Source organism: Agelaius phoeniceus (genome assembly GCF_051311805.1).
Source record: "Agelaius phoeniceus isolate bAgePho1 chromosome W unlocalized genomic scaffold, bAgePho1.hap1 SUPER_W_unloc_2, whole genome shotgun sequence".
NCBI lineage: Eukaryota > Metazoa > Chordata > Aves > Passeriformes > Icteridae > Agelaius > Agelaius phoeniceus.
This window is the reverse complement of record NW_027509867.1, coordinates 1,971,909-1,994,387: the sequence shown is the minus strand read 5'-3', so window position 1 is coordinate 1,994,387 and position 22,479 is coordinate 1,971,909. Positions and strand designations below refer to the sequence as shown.

General features: G+C 49.9%; 1 protein-coding gene across 1 annotated transcript in view; it reads right to left on the bottom strand.

Moving 5' to 3' along the window:
* The window catches only part of LOC143692636 (TOG array regulator of axonemal microtubules protein 2-like), a 29,742-nt gene extending 10,732 nt beyond the window's left edge, over positions 1-19,010 (bottom strand). Inside the window, exons 1-12 of the mRNA XM_077172886.1 lie at positions 18,955-19,010; positions 15,299-15,439; positions 14,792-14,835; positions 10,880-10,968; positions 9,766-9,943; positions 8,484-8,645; positions 7,730-7,862; positions 5,953-6,058; positions 4,981-5,216; positions 3,319-3,471; positions 2,008-2,125; positions 948-1,051 (exon numbers count right to left, since the gene is read on the bottom strand). Coding sequence (XP_077029001.1) covers positions 948-1,051; positions 2,008-2,125; positions 3,319-3,471; positions 4,981-5,216; positions 5,953-6,058; positions 7,730-7,862; positions 8,484-8,645; positions 9,766-9,943; positions 10,880-10,968; positions 14,792-14,835; positions 15,299-15,439; positions 18,955-19,010 — 1,520 coding nt within the window. The remainder of the gene's footprint in view (positions 1-947; positions 1,052-2,007; positions 2,126-3,318; positions 3,472-4,980; positions 5,217-5,952; positions 6,059-7,729; positions 7,863-8,483; positions 8,646-9,765; positions 9,944-10,879; positions 10,969-14,791; positions 14,836-15,298; positions 15,440-18,954) is intronic.
* Positions 19,011-22,479: the final 3,469 nt, after the last annotated feature.

Genomic DNA, 22,479 nt, shown 5'->3' with positions numbered 1-22,479 from the left:
GGGCTATATTTGAAGGATTCAGAAAATCAGTAAGAGAGATAAAAATGGAAGCCAGACATCCCAGAACTACACTCCACTCACATTTCATTTGCTTCCCTAGAGCCTAGATGCACAGGTTAACAAACCCACTGGGAACAATTCTCCTGATCAACCTGTCTCTTCCATGAGCACGGGAAGATGCTAGCTGTGCTACTGAGGCATGTGGTCACTTTCCTGCCACTGCTGAGCAGGACAGAGCTAAATTCTGTTATCAGAGGAGAAGAGGTACAAGCAGCTCTGCAACTGCCATGAAAGAGACAGCAAGGAGCAATTCCTGTCTTAAATGCTGATTGCAGCACAGGGGGAAATAAACCAAACATGCTGTCCATCAAGCAAATTACATGAAGGACAGGAATATCAAGACAAAAAGTCCACATTGAGACACCTGTTGACTGAAGTTGTTCAGGAATTGCCTTGCTCCTTACTACTCAAACTTGATACTGTTTGAGTGTAAGAAAACCATGATTCAGCCAGGCCAAACCACATGGATGAGAACTGCATCTTTGTGGAATGGCATCTTGCTTCCAGACTGAGATTTCTCATCAAAACACCCATCTGAAAAAGACTCCACTCAGATGAAAACAAAGCCCTGTTTGAATTTACTTGTCCCAAGTCAGGCAGCAGAAACTTGGCCCTCTCCCAGCCTCCACAACACTGCCCTTGCCACTGCACTGCATCATCTGAGCTGCAATCAATGGGTGTCTTTTTGTCTCTCCATTTTTGTGGAAACCCCTCCAGAGAAGTTGTGTTCAGCACAATGCAGAAGTAGACATTTTTTATCCTAGAGCATTTGTAGGGAAAGGAAACAATCTGTGGCACTGGTCATCTCTGCCAGAAAGTTTTTCCTGAGGAAGAGACATGTAAAGCTTGTCATGTGCTTTGTCTCATCTAACAAAAGTGCCCAGTACCATTTGCTAGAAGACAATGTGGCCTGGGGCTTCTTTGGGCCACCGTTCCTCTCCTTCACCGGCTCCTTGACAGATGGGCCTTCAGCCTTCTGGTTTGCCATCCCCTACAAAGACATAGAGAAACCCCATCAATCTTTGGAGTATAAAATTGGAAATTCCCTGTTGAAAACACAAATTAGAACCAGGATCACTGCTACCGAGGCTTAGGGAAACATTTCCTAACTTACAGATGGAAACAGACCAGAGATTCAGTGATGCCAACTCTTTGTTTTCAGTAGGTAGCCCAAGGCAGGTTATGGGTGCTACCAGACTGAGCAGCAATATAAAATCCCAAATTCCTTAGTCTTGAGCATAAATGGGAATAATGCAAACTGGCAGGCAATGAGTGTTTGTGAAGGAAGCAGCAGAACAAACTGGACTCTTTGGGGGTTGGCCCATTGTGTTGGAAGTCGATTTGGTTCAACAGTCACTCTCCCTGTGCCTGCACAAAGGCAGGCTCCCTTCTATAATGTTGATAGAAAAATCCCCTCAAACAAACAAAGGATTTTCCACTGGATGCTGCTGAATTCACCAAGCTTCTTCCAGCTCCACAGGGCTTGACAGCAGGGCAGCATTCCCAAAAGACAGACAGTAATTGAAGTAACTAGGATTGACTTGGACATCTTTTGTGTATTTGCAAATTTTCTTGGTACTACTATTTCCAGTGTCCTTTGCAAAGACTCTGTTATGTTCAGAAACACAATTCTCACTTAATTCCTTTACAGGGGCAGAGTAGGGAGAGCATGGTGGAGGCTTACGCTTAAATGTAAACCCATTTTCTCCTCTTTCCCTTTCCTCTTTGTGACCGATATTGAAAATATTCAAAACCCCACTTTTTCCCTAATAATATCAATTCCTTTGTGATCTGCAGATGAACAGGCTGAGGATTAACAGCTCATTCCCAGGAGCAAAATGATTCAGCAGAAGAGGAATGAGCTAAAGACAGATTGGGTATGTTTGATCTCATATTAGCAGCGGCAATACTTGCACAAAGGAGACATTTCTCCTGCCAAGCACTTACTTCCTTCTTGATTCTTGTCAGAATATCTTCCAGGTCACGGGTGGAAAGAGATTGTTCCAAAAGCTTTTTAAATTGTTGATGATTGAGCAACATTTTCACCATCTCTTGTCCATAATGCCTAAGGAAGGAAGGAAGGGAGGACAGAAGAAAGGAAGGAAGGAGGCAAAAAGGAAGGCAGGAAGGCATGAAGGAAGAAAGGAAACAAAAGAAAAGTGAACAAACACAGGAAGAGTGTTAACAGAAAAGGCTGATACCTTAAACTCATCAGGTGCAATCCTTGCACGAGAAGGCATTACCTACTCAGCAAAGAGGGAGATTTACCTCACTTGACACTGCACAGTGCTGTCAGCTGAACACAAGAGGCAAGAGGAGAATGTGGGGCAACAGAAAAATACCATTTCACTCTGAAACTGTGGGTGTGCTTCTGTGGCATCAAAGGATCTCAGGGAACAAGCAAAACACATCTGCTTTGTTGTCAGAGCCTATTAGCAGTGTCTTGCTGCCATTGCACAATAATTTGCCTTTCTTTAACTGGCAGGGAAGCCAGAACAAAACACCTCATGCATCCTATTGAGTATTCTATACTATGTTTTGCACAGGGGCAGCTAGTTGCTCTGGTGTTCTTGGCAGCTATTCATGGGAATTTCATCATCAAAGGAACGGGATTTTGTTGGTTTGGGTTGATTTTGCCACAGTTTTCTTCAAGAAGAAATGTGGAGTTCACTGAGCCACAGATAACAGCATTCTAGAAATCTGCAGAACAGGTTTAGAAAGACTGAATATGTTGGCTGAAGACCTCTGAAATATTTCTAGGAAAGTCTGAAGTTAATGAGAAATGGATGTTTGGGATCCTTCAGTGATGAACATTAGCCAACACTTTGGCTTTGTGTTGTGCACCTAAGGCCAAACAAAACTGTTGGACTGGCTGACCTGAGCCTTTTGATCTCAGTAAAGAATCCTTCAAGCCACAGGAAAAAGTTGGCAATGCTCCTTTTTGCTGGCCAACCTCAGGTTTCCCAGTACAGCCATTTGCCCAGGCAACCCAGAGCAGTGGTCACAGTGCCAAGGCTGACAGAGCTCAAGTGTTTGGACAATGCTCTCAAGCACATGGAGTGACTCTTGGGGTCATTGCACATGGCCAGGGGATGGACTCCATGACCCTGATGGGTCCCTTCCAACTCAGCATATTCCATGATTCACACCATGAGGTAACTTCATATTCCCTTTAGTTTCCACTCTTTTGTGGTTTCATCTTTATAGCCAGACACAAAACGGTTTTGCTGTTTTAGGAGGTGAAATGAAGATCATTACCTTGTGTCCTTGTGACAGTCCTGAGCAAGCTTCCCTGCCACGTGTGCCAGCCTCTCAGCCCTGGCTGTGCCTGCGAGCTTGGTGGCTCCAATTCTCTCCATCAGGGACAGGAGGAGTTGGGCCGCACGCTTCCGCACCGGGGCGTGGTGGCTGCTGGGGAGGAGAGAGCAAACCCTGGGCCACAGGGACCAGGAGCAGCAGCAGCACAGGCCTTGGCCAGAGCCTGCTCCCTGCCCTTGCTGGGGGAAGGAGCCTGGGCTCTCCCTGCACCTTCAGACACCTGCAGAAGGTTCTGTCCTCAGGTAAACACAAAGTTAGCATTGCACACAAGGCCTGCCTGCACGGAAGAGGGAGGAATTCAGCCTCCCTGCACGGTCTGATACTCAATTTCTTTCTCAGTATTTATTCTGAGAAAGATTAAAGAAATAGATGACATATGAATAATTTAGAAATTAAGGACAATGATGCCGACCCATCAGAGGGCACCCAATACACAGAGCTGCAGCAGGATTGAGGCTCTTTTCACCCATTTATCCCCAAATCTGCAGACCTTTGGAAAACAACAAATGCAGGGGAAACACATTGTGGGCTGTGAAGTTGCAGAATATCCAGCAATGCAGCCTGCTTCTTCTGTGAGGCTTGGCAATGGATCCATCTGAATGTTTTTCCCTATTCCAAAGCTGGGGAAAGGGTGGCAGGCAGTTTAGCCAGGCTGTCCTGTTCTAGAGAGTGTCTCTTGGGAACTATCACCAACATTTAAGGCAGCATTTGCTTCAACTGTCCCATGGCACTCGGCCTGTGAAGGTGCCTTTAGAGTGATTCATCATCTCAAGGCTAACACGAAACATCAGTTTGAATGGAAAGTAGAGCTCTAAGGCCAGGACAGTCATACAAGACTCCTTTGGCAGGAGCTGCCCCTGCTGTGCAGGCTGTGTCACACCCAGCAGATTGTCCCCCATGTGCTCCATGCCCCAGCAAGGACCCTCTTCATTTCTCAAGTTAATGGCATCATGAGGAGCCATGGTTTTCCCCAGGGCCTCTGTGGTTAGTGCTGTGAAATACCAAACACTGCTCACAGCTGCAATTGCAATTGTCCCTCTTCCCACAAAAGCACAAGGCTCTATCCTTGGCCCTTGCAGGCACTTTCCCTTCCCCACCAGTCACCATATCTAGGAAAATCTGACAGACTGGGAGAACTCCAGGAAGCAGCAGGAAGCTGAGTCAGAGGAGCTTTAGTTTGGATATCAGGAAAAAGGGTTTTTCACCCAGAGGGTGGCTGGGCACTGGAACAGGCTCCCCAGGGCAGTGGTCACAGTGGTGACAGGGTTGAAGAAGCATTTGGACAACAATCTCAGGCACTTGGTGTGACCCTTGGGCTGTTCTGTGCAAGGCCAGGAGCTGGACTTGATGGTCCTGATGGGCCCCTTCCGACTCCCCATATTCTACAGTTCTGTGATTCTGAGAACTAATAATAGGCTGCAGGAGGGCAGAAATAGGTGACAAGAGGAAAGAAGTGAGGGTGGTCGGAGAATCAAGTCACTGAGTCCACAGAAGATGCAGGATACAGGACCCTTCCCTCCCACCATTCCCATCTCTGTCTCATCCCTTCTCCCTCCCACACACACGAAGGTGAAGAACATCACTAAAAGAAGAAGAACCTACTTGACTCCCATGTCCATGAGAGCAGCCATTGCTCGTGCAGGAGTCACATTCTCCACCATGATCCCCAGGGTCTGACTGGCTGCTTTCTGAACAAATTCTGGGGAGTTGGACACCATCTGGAGAAGGACCCGAGCAACCTCATCCACCTCAGAGTCCATGTCCTTCTTCAAGGTCACAAAGAGCTCTCCCAGAGTGACAATGGCAGAGTAGGACACCTTGGAACGGAGGTTGGTCACCTGGGGAAGTCATGAGGGGAAGTATAAGAATCACCTTGAAAAGAAAACCAGTTACCTTCAACAGAAGTCCCAGGAAATGACAACACATCCCACTGTGTCCAGAGGAACATAAAAGTACATGAAGAGCAGGAGAGCACAAGCACAGAAAGGCACTCACTCTGGCACCAATTTCTGGCCTCAGACCTGCTTACTGCAGGCCTAAAAAAAATTTGACCAAAGTGTTCTACTTAACCCTTCTAAAATGTCCACAGCTTTGATTTTAGGCCCTTTTACTAGAAAATTAAAGCAAGAGCTGCTTTCAGATCATAAAGGCACAAGTCATAAAGATAAAAGAGTCAGGTGCTCCTGTTCAAAAAAGCAACACCAGCAGCTGAAGCACTCAGCCAGGAAACAGAAAACACAGGCTCTGTTCTACAGAATAATTTGCAGTGTTGAATTACAGTTTGGGCAGAGATTGGGACTCTGGAAAATAATGTCATTAGTGTCTCAGTTTCTGCCTTTGCACATTGCATTATAAAGGCACCACAATCAAAGATGAGTGTCAGATACCTGACCTGCCAGTAGATACAGCTGCATGTACCCACGGATCCTACAGATAGCTGACAGACATTAGAAATATCAGGTCTAAAACCAGAAATGAAGGCAGACCTTGAGCACACATGGAGATGAGCAAGCACATACCTACTCTACACACTGTGTATGAAGTATGGAGGACAATTCAGAACAATGTTCTCACCTCTCTGGTAACTGCCAAGCAAATGTCACGAAGTCTACAAAGCAGGACCTCTGAATGGGACCCAGCCAGGTGTTTGATGGTGAAGAGTCCCTTCTCCTTCAGCTCCCTGAAAGGCAGAAGATTGATTTTTCTCTCCACCAAGGCAGCACCCTCTGAAATGACCAGGCTGGCAGCTCAGTTGAACAATGGGAGGTGCTTTTCAAGGAGTGCTTATTGAAATCCTGGAACGCGTTGCCCCAGGATGCTGTGGCTGTCAAAAGCATTCACAAACCCAAGAGGCAAAGAGAGGGGTTTCAGAGTGGCCATTTAAGAAGACAGCCCTTCTGAAATCTCTGGCACATGAGGCCCCTCTGTCACTGCTTCCTAGAAGCTGTGAGACCGGGCCATGCTGCTGTTTCTTGTCACCTCCCTGTACCTGTCCCTGAGGCACAGTGCCACCGGGCTGTTATTGGGGCATTTTCCTTCTTTGTCAGCCCCAGCAGGCATTCAGCAGGGAGAGTCTGCACTGCCACTCTGGAGCTGAGTTCCCACTCTACAATCTCAGCCTCTCTGTCACCCCCTCCACTCCACCTCACACATTCCCCAAAAAAGCAGCAGGATGACCCAGGAGATTCCACCCCTGGGCAAACTCTGGGCAAACTCTGGCTTTTCCCAAAACCCCCTACCTAAAACAACCCCCACAACAGCAACAAGTGATTTAAAAGGTGCAAACAACTCTGTCTCTGAGCACTTGCTTTGTGCAAGCCCTCAGCTGCAGGAAGGTCTGTGAGGCATCAGGGCTGCAGCCCAGGGCTGGGGACCGATCCCACAGGCACCCCTGAGTGCCATCTGGACCCCCCACACCTGCAGAAACTCTCTGCACCTCACAGGGCACCAAAGAGAAATGGGGAAGAGAAAGCAGAAGTGAAAGGGCAAAGCAAAGGTGATTCCACAAGGAGATGCATCATGGCAGATTTTTCATGCTTATCCCGGTGTGAATAGAGTCCTTACCCCTGTGTGAATGAAGCATCCACCAGGGAGTGATAAAAAAAGACATCAAAAAGAAAACCAGTATCAGCTAAAATTTGTAGGGTTATCACCTCTGGACCTCCTTCTGCCTGTGTATAATTTTGGGACACATTGGGAGTATTGGCAAAACATCTCAGGTCCATATGAAGCAGTGAGAGGTAAAAAGTTGAATTCCAAAAGTGCAAGATTCCTAGAGGGTTTTCTTTCTTTTTCCTTCTCTTCTGCCATGAGCCCTTCAGGAGTAATGGCAGGCTGAGGGACTTGAAAGCACAACTCAGTCCATTTCTCAGAAAAAGGAACTCCCTGGAGCTGCTTCTTGGACTCCCATGCAGGAGGTCACTGGGAGACCCTGTCACCTGCCATTGCTGTCAGCAGTGGGAGCAGAGAGGAATCTTACTCAGTCCCACTGGGCCAGTGGCCCAAGGCACCCAAATCTCTACACTCAAAACTTCTGCCATCCTGCTTCTGCCTTCAGCCAGCAAATCATCTCCTTCCAGAGCTTTCTCTCTTCCCTCAAGGTTTCCTTTGCAGCTCCATGGAGCAGCAGGCAAAGCGAGGAAACAGCACGGACCTGCTGCAGCTGCAGCACTGCTGCAGAGCAAGGCCAAGAAAAGGCTGCTCTCCAATCTTCATCCTCTCCCTGCTCTGCAGGGGTTTCACCAGTGCCCTTTGGCCCTCTGGGCTCTCGGGGCTCCGAGGCACGAGCAAGACACGCTTCTGACTGACCTTAACGCCGAGAGGGACACAGAGGGAACGGGGCCTTTCTTACCAGTCATCGCTGCCCAGCATGGAGAGTGCCTCCTGCAAGGACTGCTGTGGGTCTGAAGAGGCTCTGTCCTTCCGCCCACGCCCACGGAGCGGCTCCTCTCGGCGCCTGGCACCAGGGGCCGTCTGCGAGGTCACTGTGAGGAGAGGGTCGGCCATGGGCGCTGCAGCCCCGGGCAAGGCCCCGCCATGGAGCGGCCTCAGCCCCATCTCCCAGCCAGGGCTCCGTGTGCTACAAACTGGCACTGGCTCAGAGGCCTCCCTGCTGTCTGGCTTCTGGGGCTCCTTGCTTGCTCCCAGCCTCTCCCAGCTGGGCCCAGCTCCAGGCTGAAGCTGACAATTGCCCCGCAGCACCAGCTCCCAAGTGCCACAGGTGCCCAGATAGTGAGTGAACAACTGATCCTGGTGGTTCTCATACAAGCACAGTGAGCACAGCCTGGCAGACTGCCCTGCAGCTCATCCCTGCAGTCCTAGCTGCCTCCTGGCACCAGTGCTGTAGTTTGGACTCTCAGGATGGGCAAAAGCCAGAGATTAGGCCTTTACCACTACTTTATTCAGCTCAACTTTCCAATGGATCTCTAAGAACCAACTGCTCCAGTACTTCCAAGCTGGAGTCACTCAAAAGTAGATTTGCTGTTCACTCTCAGGACAGACTATGGAGCCAAGATCCCAGCAGTGCTGGCTGAGGCAGGAGGCAGTTTGTGCTCCTTGTGCAAGGACAAACTCGTGTGGAAAAAGCTGCCACGGAGCAGGCTTACCTGAGGAGCTGTGCGGGAAGCTGCCATCCCCATGGATGATGGGTGTATTGGGCAGTAAGGGAACGTTGTCCTGCTTCCTCACGACCTCCTTCTTCAAGGCACCACCAGGGTGTGTTCTCTGCACTCTAGAAGCTGTGCCATCAACAGGTGGTAGGCTAAAGGCTGCAGGGACCAAAGAGGAGCTTGTAAGGGGAGAGTGCTGGACAGGGCGATGATGGAAAGGGCCAGAAAACTTGCTGGAGCTGCGTAACATCTCTTTGTTATCCCAAAGAACTTCAAGTATAACAATGAAATACCACTTTATACCAAGTATAACACTAACATGGGACAATGAGCACAGAGTCCTAGAAGATTTTGGGTTGGAAGGCACCTTTAAGCACTATCTAGTCCAACTCCTGTGAGCAGGGACATCTTCATCCTGATCAGGTTCCTCAGAGCCCCATGTAAGATGGCCTTGAACACCTTCAAGGATGGACCAACAACAGCTTCTCTGGGAAAACCCTTCCAGCTTTTCATTCCCTTCATTATAAAAAAAATTCTCCCTTATGTCTAATCTAAATCTACCCTATTCTAGCTTAAAGCCAAACTGCAGTGATGCTTTCCCTAAGAAACAATGAAACCCAGCATTGCTTTGCCTTTGTTCTCCTGTTGCAGAGGCTGGCAGGGGCAGTTGCCAAAGCAAAGTGCAGATAACCTTGGGTGCTGGCGTTGGGCTGAGTGCTGCCTCCTCAGGGCCCCGCTGCCGCCCTCGGGCAGCGCTCACAGCCCTGCAGGCAGAGCCCCTCAGCCGGGATTCAGTCGGGAACGCTGCTGCCTCCTGGGGCTACAGCAGAAGCCCTGGCTGGGGCTTCAGCACAGCTCTACAGCACCAGCTCCTCAGCAGGCAGTGGCAGGAGAAGGATCTCTGGTGTCTTCATTACAAGGAGCTGAATTTTGTTTCTTCCAGGCTGCACCCCGGTTGAAAAGCATTCTTTTGGACTCCCCTTCCCTGGAGGCTGCTCTCCAGGAGAGAGTCTAAGCCCCAGTGTACTTTGCAAGACAGAGTTTTCTACTCTAAAAGACTTTAGAGATCAAGGGAGGAAGCTGATATTCTGTTACTGACTCAGTGAGGTCATGGGCAAGACACTTCATGCCTCTGTATTTTCCTTTGAGAAACAGAATTAAATCCCAAGCAAGCTTCCACTCAGATGCAAGCAGAACAACTCCCCAGTCTGATTGCAACGCTGTGCAAAGGGCAAGCAAGTGGTCAAAAAGGACCACCACAAGTGTAGCCACCACTTACTTGCTTCAGCTGCATCCCCAGGCTCGACTGTCTCAGGAATAGGCTGCAAGGATGTTTTCCTTTGTCTCCTATTCTTCATCTCTCTCTTGAAAAGCTCTGCGTCCTTCTGCTCCAAGTTCTTTTGAGCCAACATGCACAAAGCAGCACGGATCTGGGTGCAGTGGAAATACATCATAGACTGTAAGCAGAGACACACAAACCACACACAACATCTCATCAGGAGCACAGAGTCCACACAGTGCCATAGGCTTCAATGCAGCTCCAGCCACATTCCAATAGTTTCAGAGGAATGTCTCCTGTCCTCACCTTGGCAATTACACACAGTGAGGGGGAACACTTCAGTGCCACAACCTTCCACTGCTGCAACTGCAATCTATGTCAGGAAGCCCTGCTTGAAGCATCAAAGTCATAGGAGTGCTCCAAGACAGAGGAAGAGCTGACATGGCCAGTGAGCATGCAGTTCAGTTCCTACAGGCCATGGCAGGAGAATAAAAACCATGTGCAATACCCAGCAAGGAGGGCTAATGAGCTGTTGCTTAACACTCATGGCCAGGAATTGCAGCTGTTTCTCACTTCCTGGCTTCTGAAGGACTCAGTTCTGAAGGGCTCTGAAGGACTTGGTCTCTCAGACCAGGAGACCAAAAGGAGAATTCATGTGAAAACAAGTTGCAGAAACACTGATGATAATGAGCAGAAAACTTGAGAATGAGAGGGCTGTGAGATACAGCCACAAAGGTAACCAGGAAAAATCAACCTCTCCCATTTTCTTTTGCAGCCTTGCTTACACCCAACATTAGAATCTTTGCTTCTCTGCTTTCGAGGGTGCACTTTGCCCACGTGCACTGATGTGTAGCTTGCTCTGCCATTCAGAACTTCTCTAAAACAGCCTTTGCACATAAAGAATGCTTCTGGCATGACCTTAGCACCATCTCCAAACCAGGGACCTTGGCACCACTGGAAATAGCCAAGCAATGGTTCTGTAGCTGTCCAATATATTCCCAAGGAAATCCCCATCCCCCAAGAGTGGCAGATGATGATTTTCAGTGACATTTTGGGCCAAGCACCAAACAGCCACTGGAAAGGAAGTCTGCTCATCCCTGTCCTTATCCCTTACCTTTCCAAAGCCGTCCCTCAGCTCTCTGTCCCTCGTTAGACCAGGACTGGTGGGATGATCTGTCTCCTTGGCCTGGCTCAGTGGGTGGCCTGGGAATGGAAGCAAAGCTTTGTGTCAATCTCTGGCAGACTTCAAGCCCCCAAAAATGCAATGCTGGGCAACAGGCAAGACAGGTTCCAGAGTGCAGAGCTCTCAAGACACAGAGATTGTGACTGAGAGCAGCAAGGTACAATGCCTGGACCCTCTCCCAAGGGAAGGGCTACTGGCAGCAGACATGACATGGCTCTGTTGGCCAGCAGACTGAAACCTGCTGCATGATGAAGGCCTCAGCCCCTGCAGGCTGGAGAGCCTCTGTGTCTGACAGAGAAGGGCAGAGAGACAGAGATTGCTCTTGACAGAGATTCTTTTCTGCCATTTTTCACGCTGATTTTAGTAAACATCATCTTTCCGGTTCCTGAAAGAAGCCCCAGGTTCTAATACCTGGATGCACTTAGATCAACATTGTCTTCTTTTTGTTGGAATATTTTAGAAGACATTCAAAGAAAATCTGAGCATTGCAGGAATATTACCCAAATGTGAACTGTGTTCTTGACACTAGATATTTCATTTTCCCCAAGGATTTTCATTCTAAACTGTATGAGCTTGGGCCACTTTTAGACCAGCCTGACTAAAGGCTGATTTTCTGTCACAGACATCTTTTATGAAAAAGCCTTTCCTTAGGATTTTTCCTCCTGAGAAGCTGAGAGGCCTCAGGAACAAAATGTAAACAATGGTTATCTGCTGCTGTGGAATGCAACAGGTGGATCTGTGATTGGTCCATGTTGGTTGTTTCTAATTAATGGCCAATCACAGTCAGCTGGCTCGGACACAGAGGAAATCCTTCTGAGGAAATCCTTTCTTCTATTCTTTTAGTATAGTTTTTCTTCTATTCTTTTAGTATAGTTTTAATGTAATATATATCATGAAATAATAAATCAAGCCTTCTGAAATATGAAGTCAAATCCTCGTCTCTTCCCTCAACCTGAGTCCCCTGTGAACACTGTCATAATTTTCTAGTTGCAATTCTATACAACAGCTTCACAGAGGATAAATTAAGTGGCAACGCAGTAGAAAAAAAGCATTGTCTTAAATCAGGACTTTTTGCCCCTGCAGAATGGTCAGCATAATAAAAAAAAGGAGACTTAACTAGTGGCTCTTTCAAAGGAGGGCCTTGGAAGGTAAAAGCATTTGGGATATTGGCAGGGAAACTACAGATCCCAAGGTAACCTCCTTGGGACCACTGCTGTCAGTCAGGCCAGCAAAATGGACACACAAAATATAACAGAGGCGACGATGCAATCTAAAGCATCTGAAGCTCCATATTTCATGGGACACATTTCCTGCAAACTTCTAAACAGCTGCACAGGGAAACATTCTCCTGCTGGCAGACACTTGAGGCAGGCCAGGGCAAAACCCTGAGCCACTTGCCCAGAGCTAGCACAGGCACAGCCTGGCCTCTGGGCTGCCCTGGGACAGCAGGGAGCCCAGAGCCCTGTGCTCTCCAGGAATGGCTCAGCTGCACCTGCACCCTCCTGCTCCTCTGCCTGCCCCACAGCTCAGCAGCCCTGCAGCTCCAGGGGCAGCAGCACAGCTCCTTGCAGGGGCACATGCAGGGCACAGCTGTTCCCTGGCAATGTGCACAGCCTCTCTGCGCTGCCACAGGACCCTTCCTGCTGCCAGCAAGCAGCCCAGCGCCCCCCTCCCCTCTGTCCTTGTCCTCCCTGGCAATGCCCTGGGGCCTGCGCGGCTCCGCGGCCTCTGCCGGGGCTCCTGGGCCCAGGCCCCTGAGCCGCCCGGGAGCCCAAACCTCCATTCCCAAGGCCAGGCTGCGGCACAGGAGGCTCCAAGCCCAACAGGTCAGCCAGTTCCCTTGGGAACAGAGCCATCCCAGCTCCTATCTTGCACCAAGAGCTCTTTCCCTTCTTCCTCTGGGTGTTTGCTGTAGGCTCAGAAGAAGCTGACATTCAGGTACAAGAGAAGAAGTGAGTTAATTGAATTCATGCCTTTACAATCAACCCATCTAATGGGTGAGGAATTCAAAGCATATTTTGGTTACTGAAAAGATTGCTTGTTTTTTTTATTTTTCGTGAAATGAGCATTAGTTTAATTTCTCTGAACAATATGGAGCTGGCAAGCCAAGAGAGAAGGGCTCTACTAGTTCATGTGGTGCCCCTTGCCTCCCCACTACTACAGGATCCCTTTCCTTCCAAACAGTTGGAAATTCACAGTGTTCTCTAGAGTCTGACACTGGCAAGGAAGTAATTGTTTTCAAAAGGTCCCACTCAATTCCAGGTTGGGTTTTGCATTTTTGGGATTTTATATTACTCTTTAAAACAAAAGAAGTGCTGGGACACACACAATGGCACCACGTTTTAAATGCAAAAGAAGCTTTGCTTTCTCCATTAGATGTGCCCAGTATTCTGTGAGCCTGGCTTTGTAGGGAACAAAGTGTTCATCCCAAAGTTCCATTTTTGCTCTACTTACTTGTTCCAGGCATTTATTATCCCCTGCTGTCTTTTCAGCAGAGACACCCAAACACAACATAAACATGACCTGCCTCAAAACATTTCTGATCTTGGCTAATACTTTCAATTCAAAATATTCCTAATGGAAATAGCAGAGGGTAGGTCATTTTGAAATACTCTCCAACAGAGCAGTTAGAATTAAGAGAACTAGTTCTTTACATGGCTGCACAGAGAATAAAATCATATGGCAGCCAAGGAGGATGAGTGTCTTAAACCTGGATTCCTTCACCCTGACCACTGCTGTGGTCAGTAATAAAAGTGAGACAGGTAAGGTTTAATGAGAGGTCATTTCTAGTTCAAAATTGATCCAGCAAAAATGTCACCTTACTTACTGAGCATTAAGCATTCCAGCTGCATATGAGTGAGTAAAGAGTCATTCCAAAGGGGCCACAGCCAGGATTTGGCAGAACTAACCCTGATCCCCAAAGGGACCAGGGGATCTCATCCCTTTTTCTGCATCAGCAGAATTATTTCTCCAAGTCTCATCTCTCCTATCATTACACACCCAGAGATGACACAGGAACAACAACAGTGTCATTGGGGCTTTCAACTTGAAAGCATTGCCTGACCCAGATGCACCAGGGACTGCATTTTGTCTGGCATAATTCCACTTGTCAGGGATCAGGCAAGGCAGGGACAGGGACAAGGCAGAAGGCATCTCCTGCCCCAGCCTCAGCCTGCAACACTGACACAGGCAGAGAGAGCCAGGGAAGAGATTTGTCACTGTGAACCTGCCATGGGTGGCTGTGGGCTTGTGCTGTCACAGCATGACAAACTCACACCCTGCATAGGCTGCATCCATTTGGAAGCCACCTTCTCCTTCATTGGAAAATTCAAAAGGACTTTCTATCATAGGAAATTTCCAGATTTCTGCCAGTGCAAAACCAGGCAATGTCCATGAATCCTCTTCAGATCTCAAAGGGTTCGGCTCAGAAACTGCCCCAAGGAAAGGTTTTCTTCTTCAAAAGCAGGAGGAAGGAGTGGGAACATCTCTCATTTCATGATAAATGCTTTCTTTACCCTAATTGTGACACTAGAAAGGCTGCAGGAGATAAAAGGCATGTGCAGGATGGAAAGGAATGTTTCCTTGCCCTGCACTGCATCTCCAGGGCCCCAAGGCACCACTCCAGCTCCTGCCACTCAACACTTCAAACTGGAGGAATTTTCACTGCACCACTGGAGCACAGCCCCAGGGACTGGGCTCTGGGAGAGTCCAGTGAGCCCATCAAGGAATTGAAATGAATTTAAAGAAATTTTTAAAACAATGGGTTTTAACCAGGCTTTCCAAATATCACCTCTGAGTCAAGACTACAATGGTCATTTTAGGACAGACATGCCCTGTACCCACCTGCATGTTCAAAGTTCTCTTTGTTTATGCTGCTGGGTCTTGGCCTGGAGAAAATGGAGGACAAAAGAACATGTGAGGAGGTAGAAAGAGAAGGGAGGGAATGGGTGTACCATGAAAGGAGGCAAAACTTCTTAGCATGGTCACTCTGATGAAGGAGGAAATGCAACTCATAAACCAACAGGATGCAAAGCTGATTCATTGTCCTTAAGCTTTCAGATGCTGGAGTCACACAGAGTTGACCAAGTTCTGTGTGAAACAATAGCCAAGTCCAGCAGAGGACCCATCAGGAGGTTCTTTGAAGCCCTGCCTCCTCTTCCCCACCACCACCTCTGCTCTTGGGACATTGCTGTTGCCTTTGACATTGTGCTGGATCATCATAGATGGGCATAATGGTGAATACACAGAGGCTTGCCTAAATACATGGGATATCTGACTGGGCAAAATAACCACACGAGATGGGAAGAGAGAGCTGAACAGCACACTGGAGTAACAGACACCTTGGCTTACCTCATCTCCTGGGACTCCTGGAATTCCAGCTGGGGAGAGCTTGGCAGAGACCCTGCAGCGCTGCCCACAGGGGGACTCACTGCCTTGCGTATGGGGGGGATCAAAGGTGGTGCCAGTGACCCCTTCTTCATATCCCCACCACTGGAATAGAGCAAGGAAGTCTGGAAAGAGTAGAACACAGTGCTCAGGTCAAGCATCCAGCCTTGCCCCCATTCATGCTTCAAGACATTTAGCCATGCATTTAACTGGGACCTGGCAGAAAAGACAAACTGATGAAGCAGCTTGGCCCAGGATGAGGAAGGGTGACCTAGTAAAGGGAGGAGGTGAGGGTCAGCCCATGTCACACATTTGCCACCTCTCCCCTTCTGCTCAGGTTTCTCCAAGTGTGGCTGCATTCCCAGCTGGCATTCACATGGTTGACATCAAGATGTTCTGAGGTGCCCCTGCCTCCACTGCCCTTTTGGATGGCATGGCAGTGGCTTTAGATCACTGTTCTCTCCCTGCCCCTGAGGTGTCTCACAGCCACTGCTGATCTCCAGCCACGTCCCCACAAAGCCATTCTGCAGGATGCCAAAACCTGCTTTTCTCAAGCCCCTCATTTCTCCTGCTGCTGCCCTTCCCTCCTGCACTTCCCCAGCAGCCTTGGAGCCCAGATGCTGCTGAGCTCTCGGGATGCTGGCTGCTCTCCAGCTCCCACACATGCATCATCTCCGGCTCCCTGGCACTGAGGAAGTTCAGCAGAGCTCCCTGCCCTGCTGCTCTCTGCAAGCTCTCTGCCTGCCCACATTGCTCCAGGGCCCCCATGCCATGGCCAGGAATGGGGCTGGGGGCAGCAGGGGCAGGTGCACACCCTTCCTTCATATCCCATCATTTCTGGCCCAGCTAAAGAGCCAAACCAGGACCTGTTCAAACTTCAGTGAGAGGGTCAGTTCCTGTCACGGAAAAGGTCTCAGAGCTCTGCCCACAGCACATCACCTGAACATTTACCACACTGCACTTAGCTTGTCTCCTTACCTTACATCCTTTTCCCTCTGAAATCAGCTCCTGTTTTTTTACCCTGGACTCATCCCAGCTGGTGCCATTTTTCCCATTCTCCTGCTCTCCGCTGCATGTTGGGCCTGGCTTGGTTGAAGGAGAGCTCTTCTGGATGGGAGGCAATGGCTTGGAAGGAAGGAGCATGGAGGGACTTGCCAGGGAAAACCTCTTGGCAAGAGGGTAACCAGTCAGGCCTGCAAAGTGGAGACACAAAATAGAACAGAGGCCACCATGCAAACCTAAAGCATCTGAAGCTCCGTATTTCATGGGACACATTTCCTGCAAACTTCTAAACAGCTGCACAGGGAAACATGCTCCTGCTGGCAGACACTTGAGGCAGGCAGGGCAAAACCCTGAGCCACTTGCCCAGAGCTAGCACAGGCACAGCCTGGCCTCTGGGCTGCCCTGGGACAGCAGGGAGCCCAGAGCCCTGTGCTCTCCAGGAATGGCTCAGCTGCACCTGCACCCTCCTGCTCCTCTGCCTGCCCCACAGCTCAGCAGCCCTGCAGCTCCAGGGGCACTGGCAGCAGCACAGCTCCTTGCATGGGCACATGCAGGGCACAGCTGTTCCCTGGCAATGTGCACGGCCTCTCTGCGCTGCCACAAGACCCTTCCTCCCAACAGAGAGTGGCCCAGCTCCCCCCTCACCTCTGTGTGAGGCTCAGCCATGCTCACAAGGGAAGAAGTGAGTTAGGTGAACTCCCACCTTTATCATCAGCAAATCTAATGGGTGTGGCACTCGAGGGGAATAATTTCTAATTATTGAGAAAATTTATTTGGTTTTATTTCTCATGGAACTGGCCTGCATTTAATTTTTCTGAAGAGTATTGAGTTAGCAAGTCTGAAGGTAAAGGTGGAAAGCTCCAATGATAAGAGGGGAAAAAAGAAAAAAAGATTCTTTCTTAAGGCTGGCCTGTGAATCCACTGGAAAAACCCACACTAGCTGTGACTGCTAGTTCTGCAAACCACAAAAACCTTCCCACAAGCAGGCAGGCCTTATTGGTGTTTCTAGTGCACCGTAATACCATCCTCAGGGTTGGGCCCAACTAGCAAGCAGAGGAAGAACAGGAAATTTATCTGTCATGAGACCTAACGTTGATGGCATTGATGGCAAAGAAAGCAACGGGACTTGCATCTCATGACCGTGTCCAATCTGTGGTCAGCTGTGGCCACAGTCCCTGTCCTGGCTGACAGTATGAGTGATTTGGCCACTGTCAAAAAGGAGAAAGCAGAGTAAACTAATGACAGAATGTTGTGATGCCTCAGGGCATCCTTGCAGGATCATCTGTAGCTGTCAGCCACCTACTCTGACACAGAGCCAGCACTGACCACCACAGACCAGTTTTCTCTGAAATCTGGTGGGATTTGTTTTCCATTTGGCTTCAGCCTTTCAGCTCCTTTCTATCCTCACCTTTTCCTTCAGGGGTCTTTCCTTTTCCAGTGAAATCCATGTTTGAACCTGTGCCTCTGCCTGGCAGAAGTGCCTGGGTTGGAATTTGGGAACGCTCTCAGAGCAGTCAGCACCGGGAGCTTGGTGCCAGCCTTTGAACAAGGCCGGGTGACTCCAATCGCCAGCGCTCGGCACAGAGAGGCAGAGCCGGACGCGTCTGCTGCCACTGGGGCTGTGTCAACACAACCTGCACCAGCCCAGCCTGGGGCTGCCCCTTTGTGACACGCTCACCATGGTTCTCTCGTTTCCATGGCTGCAAAACCCCACCCCGACTCCATCCCCTTCCATTCCCTTGCCAAGGGCAGCCAGCCCTAAGCCCAGCCTGGCCAGGCCTGAGGCTTTCACACTGTCTAGGATATAGACCCTTTCCAAAGCTACTTTTCAAGGCCTTTATTTCTGTAATTCCCACTCAGTTCTGGGTTGCAGCTTGTTGGTGTGGGATTTTGTTTATTTGTCTTCACATCAAACCAAGTGCTGGGACACAAACAATGGCACCAGGAGGTGGAAGTTAAAGAAGCTTTGCACTTCCCAGTAGATGACCCCGTAATTCAGCTGGCCAATAGCTGTAGGGAACAAATTGACCATCCAAACGTTCCACTTTTGCTCTGCTTCATTGTTCCATGGCTTTATTCCCTGCTTTCTTTATTGCAGAGACACCCAAGCCCAACATAGACATGATCTGCTTCAAAATATTTCTGATCTTGGCGGTTCCTGACAATTCCAAATTTCTTAGCAGTAATATCACAATAGGCAGGTCATTCTGAAATACACTCCAACAGAAAAGATAAAACTAATCATGCTTGATTTGGCAGAACTAAGCCTGAGCCATGGGACCCGTGGGTCTGATCCCCTTTTCTGCATCTGCAAAATCATTTCTTCAAGTCTTATCTCTCCTATCTATTCAAAGAAGCTTTGCTCTCTGCATTAGATGCCCCCAGTATTCAGTGGGCTGATATGATCAGTGTATCTGTAGGGTGTAAATTTGCCATGCAGAGTTCTCCTTTGTTGCTCAAGGGTTTTTTTCCTGCTTTCTTTCCTGCAGACAGACCCAAAACCAATATTACAACACCTGCCTCAAAGCAATTCTCATTTGGACTGTCCCTGAAAATTCAAACCTACGCTCAGAGCGTTTCCCTGTCCCCAGGGACAGGCTCCAAGGCTGGGCTCTCACCTGCACGGAATGAAGAAGAGCTGCTGCCCTTGCCAGCGGCTGCGGGGTCTCGCCATCGGCGCTTTGAATGCAGCTTTTGTACACACTCTGCCTCTCTGAGCCCAGCAGCATTCCCGGGCATCAGCAGAGCTGCTGCAGGCCAACATCCTCCAGGCACAGCTGCAGCAAGGAGATTGCAACAAGGCCTGGCTGCAGGAGTCTCCAGCCTGCAGCAGCCCTTCCCCTGTGGGGAATCATCTTGTGCTGCCATGGGGGAGCAAAGGGGGTGAGGGGCTCTTTGCAGATGAGGGTCTCCTCCATGTGCTGCTGCTCGCTGGGCTGATACAGCTGCTGCTGCCCTCCCCCACAGCTGTACCAGGAGCCTGCTTGGGAAAATAACACTGCCAGTGCCAGTGCCAGTGCCAGCCACCCATCCCTGCCATGGCCCTGCCCACAGGGCGTCCTGCCCACCAAACTGCTCCAGTCAGGTGATGTCAGACACCATCAAAACACATTCAAACAATGCATTTTCCACACTCTGGCAAAATCATGGCCATACAGGCCACATGCTGGAGGCAGACTACTGTTGGCAGAATGGGGGAAGCCCCAGCAGCTGCTCTCCCCAGGCTGGATGGCCATGGCAGCAGAGGCAAGTCTCTCACTGTTCCCACTGCTGTGGGACCCAGTGCTTTGGACATGTTCCCACTGAACTCAGGCTGCTGCTACAGCAGCACCATGCCTTCACACATTTGATAACAAAGAGTTGGAATGGCACACAGGATTCCCCATGAGCTACAAAAAAAAAAAAAAAAAAAAAAAGAGGAGCACATGGAGGAGACCCTCATCTGCAAAGAGCCCCTCACCCCCTTTGCTCCCCCATGGCAGCGCAAGTGAGGAGGCAAGTGAGTTAGAATAGTTTGCTCCTTTTTAATACAAGCATACCTGGATTTAGGCAGGGACACTGGGCTAATCATACTGGGGCCTGGTTTGTAAGCTTTGTTGTTGCAGTGTGATGCCATTTCCTGTTTCAGCTCCCAGGTGTGGCAATACCTTCTCCCTTCCCCTCCCCCTTGCCTCCTTGCTAAGTGCTGTCAGTCAATCTTAACATTCCAGCAAGGCCGTCGTCTGGTTGGTGCAGTTCAAAAGATGCCCCTCAGCCCTGGGTCATTGGCTGGTCCAAGTGTCATTGTCCCCTGAGCCTTCCCCCCCTCCCACCTGGTTGGTGGCTCACCTACCCCTTCCCCTCCCCCTTTCCCCAGGCTTAAAAAGAGACGGGACCATGTGGTCGGGATTCTGTGGAGCTGTTACCAAGATTCAGACATCTGTGACCCTGGAATAAAACTCTGGATTAAAACCTCTGCAGAATCCATCTCCTTTTCCTCTTCACCTAGCCTGGAGCCTTTCCATCAAAGGTAAACTGAGTTTTACCATGCCTGGACTTGTTCCGAGTGCTTGACTGCAACTTCCAGCCAGCCAAAGGTGTCTCTGAGGTGAAATACCACAGCTGCCGCCTTTGGCCCAGCAGCCAGGCTCAGACGAGCCCAGGCACATTCCACCTGGTAATATTGGGATAATATTCCAATACTTTGTCTCTAGCAATTCCACCAGTCTGCAAGCATGTTTCAGCAGAAAGGGGTAGGTAAGACTTTACAGCATATGCAGGAGCAAGTCTGAGCAGGAACTCAAAGTACAAGACAAATACTCCCAAATCGGCCACCCATGGGGAAAGGAAGAAGAAAAGCAGATAAAACAAGTGCCATTGTGGCTGAATTGCCTGCATTTATCCCATGATCAGACCTTTCTGTACAAAAGCACCTCAATTCAAACACAGAGCTTAAGATAAGGAATTAAAGCATTTCAAGAGCATTTAAAGCCTGATTCCTATTACTTTCAAGGAAAGGTAGATGCTAAATTCCTTAAAAACACAAATGTGGGTCTATTTGGGAGTGCATCCTTCAAAAGCAGGAATGGAAGTTTAGAATTGCAGAACTATTTCCACTGGAAAAGACCTTCAAGATCATAGAGTCCTCCCAGTAACCTGAGAACACTAACACTGCCGAGGTCACCACCAAAGCATATCCCAGGAAATGTTGTGGGATGGGACATCCTTCTTGTCTCCTTTGTCTCCCCAGGAGCCCCTAGGAAAGAGAAATGCCCACACAGGCTTTATCTGATTCCTTCCCAGACAGCCCTTCCCTCACTCCTGGGTCTCATTTGCTCCACAGGCTTCACCAGCTCGCTCAGCTCGGAGGAGCTGTCAGAGGAGAAAACGCTGCCTGGTGTGGGGCTGTCTGATCCCTGTCTCTTCTTGATTCCATCTGCCCCGCTCCCTCCCCCATCAAAGAGACCGAAGGATCCCCCCAACCCCATGGTTCTGCACCAGATCCCGGGCACGTTCCCTCCTGTGCTCCTTGGTGGCCCCGGGGAGGCTCCAGAGCCCTCCCTTTGTGCGGGACAGCTGCTGCAGCACCGCTGCGCCTGCGTGCGAGCAGCGCCCAAGGAGCAGCTGCGCCAGTTCAGAGTCTGAAACGGAATCCTCAGGGCACACAAATGACAACTGGCATTTCAGGGCTGGCAGGAGAAGCTAAATCCATCTGCTCGCTGCCCTTTCTAGCCATGGCTATGCTGATGCAATTGGAAGAATTGCCCCTGCCCAGGAAGATCTCAGGTGCAAGAGAGGAGCAAAAGCCAGGTGTTTCTGAGGTGCTAGCTGCCAGTGCCTCAGGTTTTCCTTCCAAGTTCTAAGGGATTTGGACTATTTTTACCATTTCATACTTTCTGTGCATCCCTGTGAGTGAGTAAGCACCACAAACCCTCTCCCTCAAAGCCCTGAGGTACTGCCAAAACAGAACTTGTTCATGCTCTTTTCTCCTGGTGATTTATAATCCCGTGCAGACTCTGATAGCAAACCCATGCTGTAGAGAAAAGATTGACCTTGGCATCCTGGGGCACTTTCTGGGTGGGTGTTTGAATCTGCTTTTCCAGGCCTTGGGCTGAGCAGGGTGAGGCCGAGGCCTGGGCCCCTCCAGCCGGCGCCAGGAGCCCCTGGGGCAGCGGTGAGGGGCGGCCCTGAGGGGCGGCACAGGGGGCATTTCCCCCGAGCGGGCGGGCGGGCGGGCGGCGGGGAAAGGCGCCCTGGGCACAAGGGCAGGCACAAGGGCCCCGGCTCTCTGCAGTGCGGGCGGCCCAGCGCCAATCGCTGCTCCCGGAGCCGCTGCCAGGGCCGGGTCTCCTCCCCGCCGCTGACCCTGCACCTGCAGCGCTGCCTCCGCCTCTGCCGGGCTCCCCGGCACGGACGGCAAGGACGTGGACACGCTGCAGCAGGGGCCCAGCAGGGACACCCAGATGGTGCCGGGGCTGCAGCTCCTCTCCTGCAAGGAAAGGCTGACACAGCTCGGCTTCTTCAGCCTGGGAAAGAGATTTAGACTTGATTGAGCTGTGGCCTTCCAGTACCTGAGGGCAACCTACAAGAAAGCTGGAAAGGGACTTTGTACGAGGGCAGGCAAAGACAGGACAAGAGAGAATGGACTCAAATGGAGAGAGTCA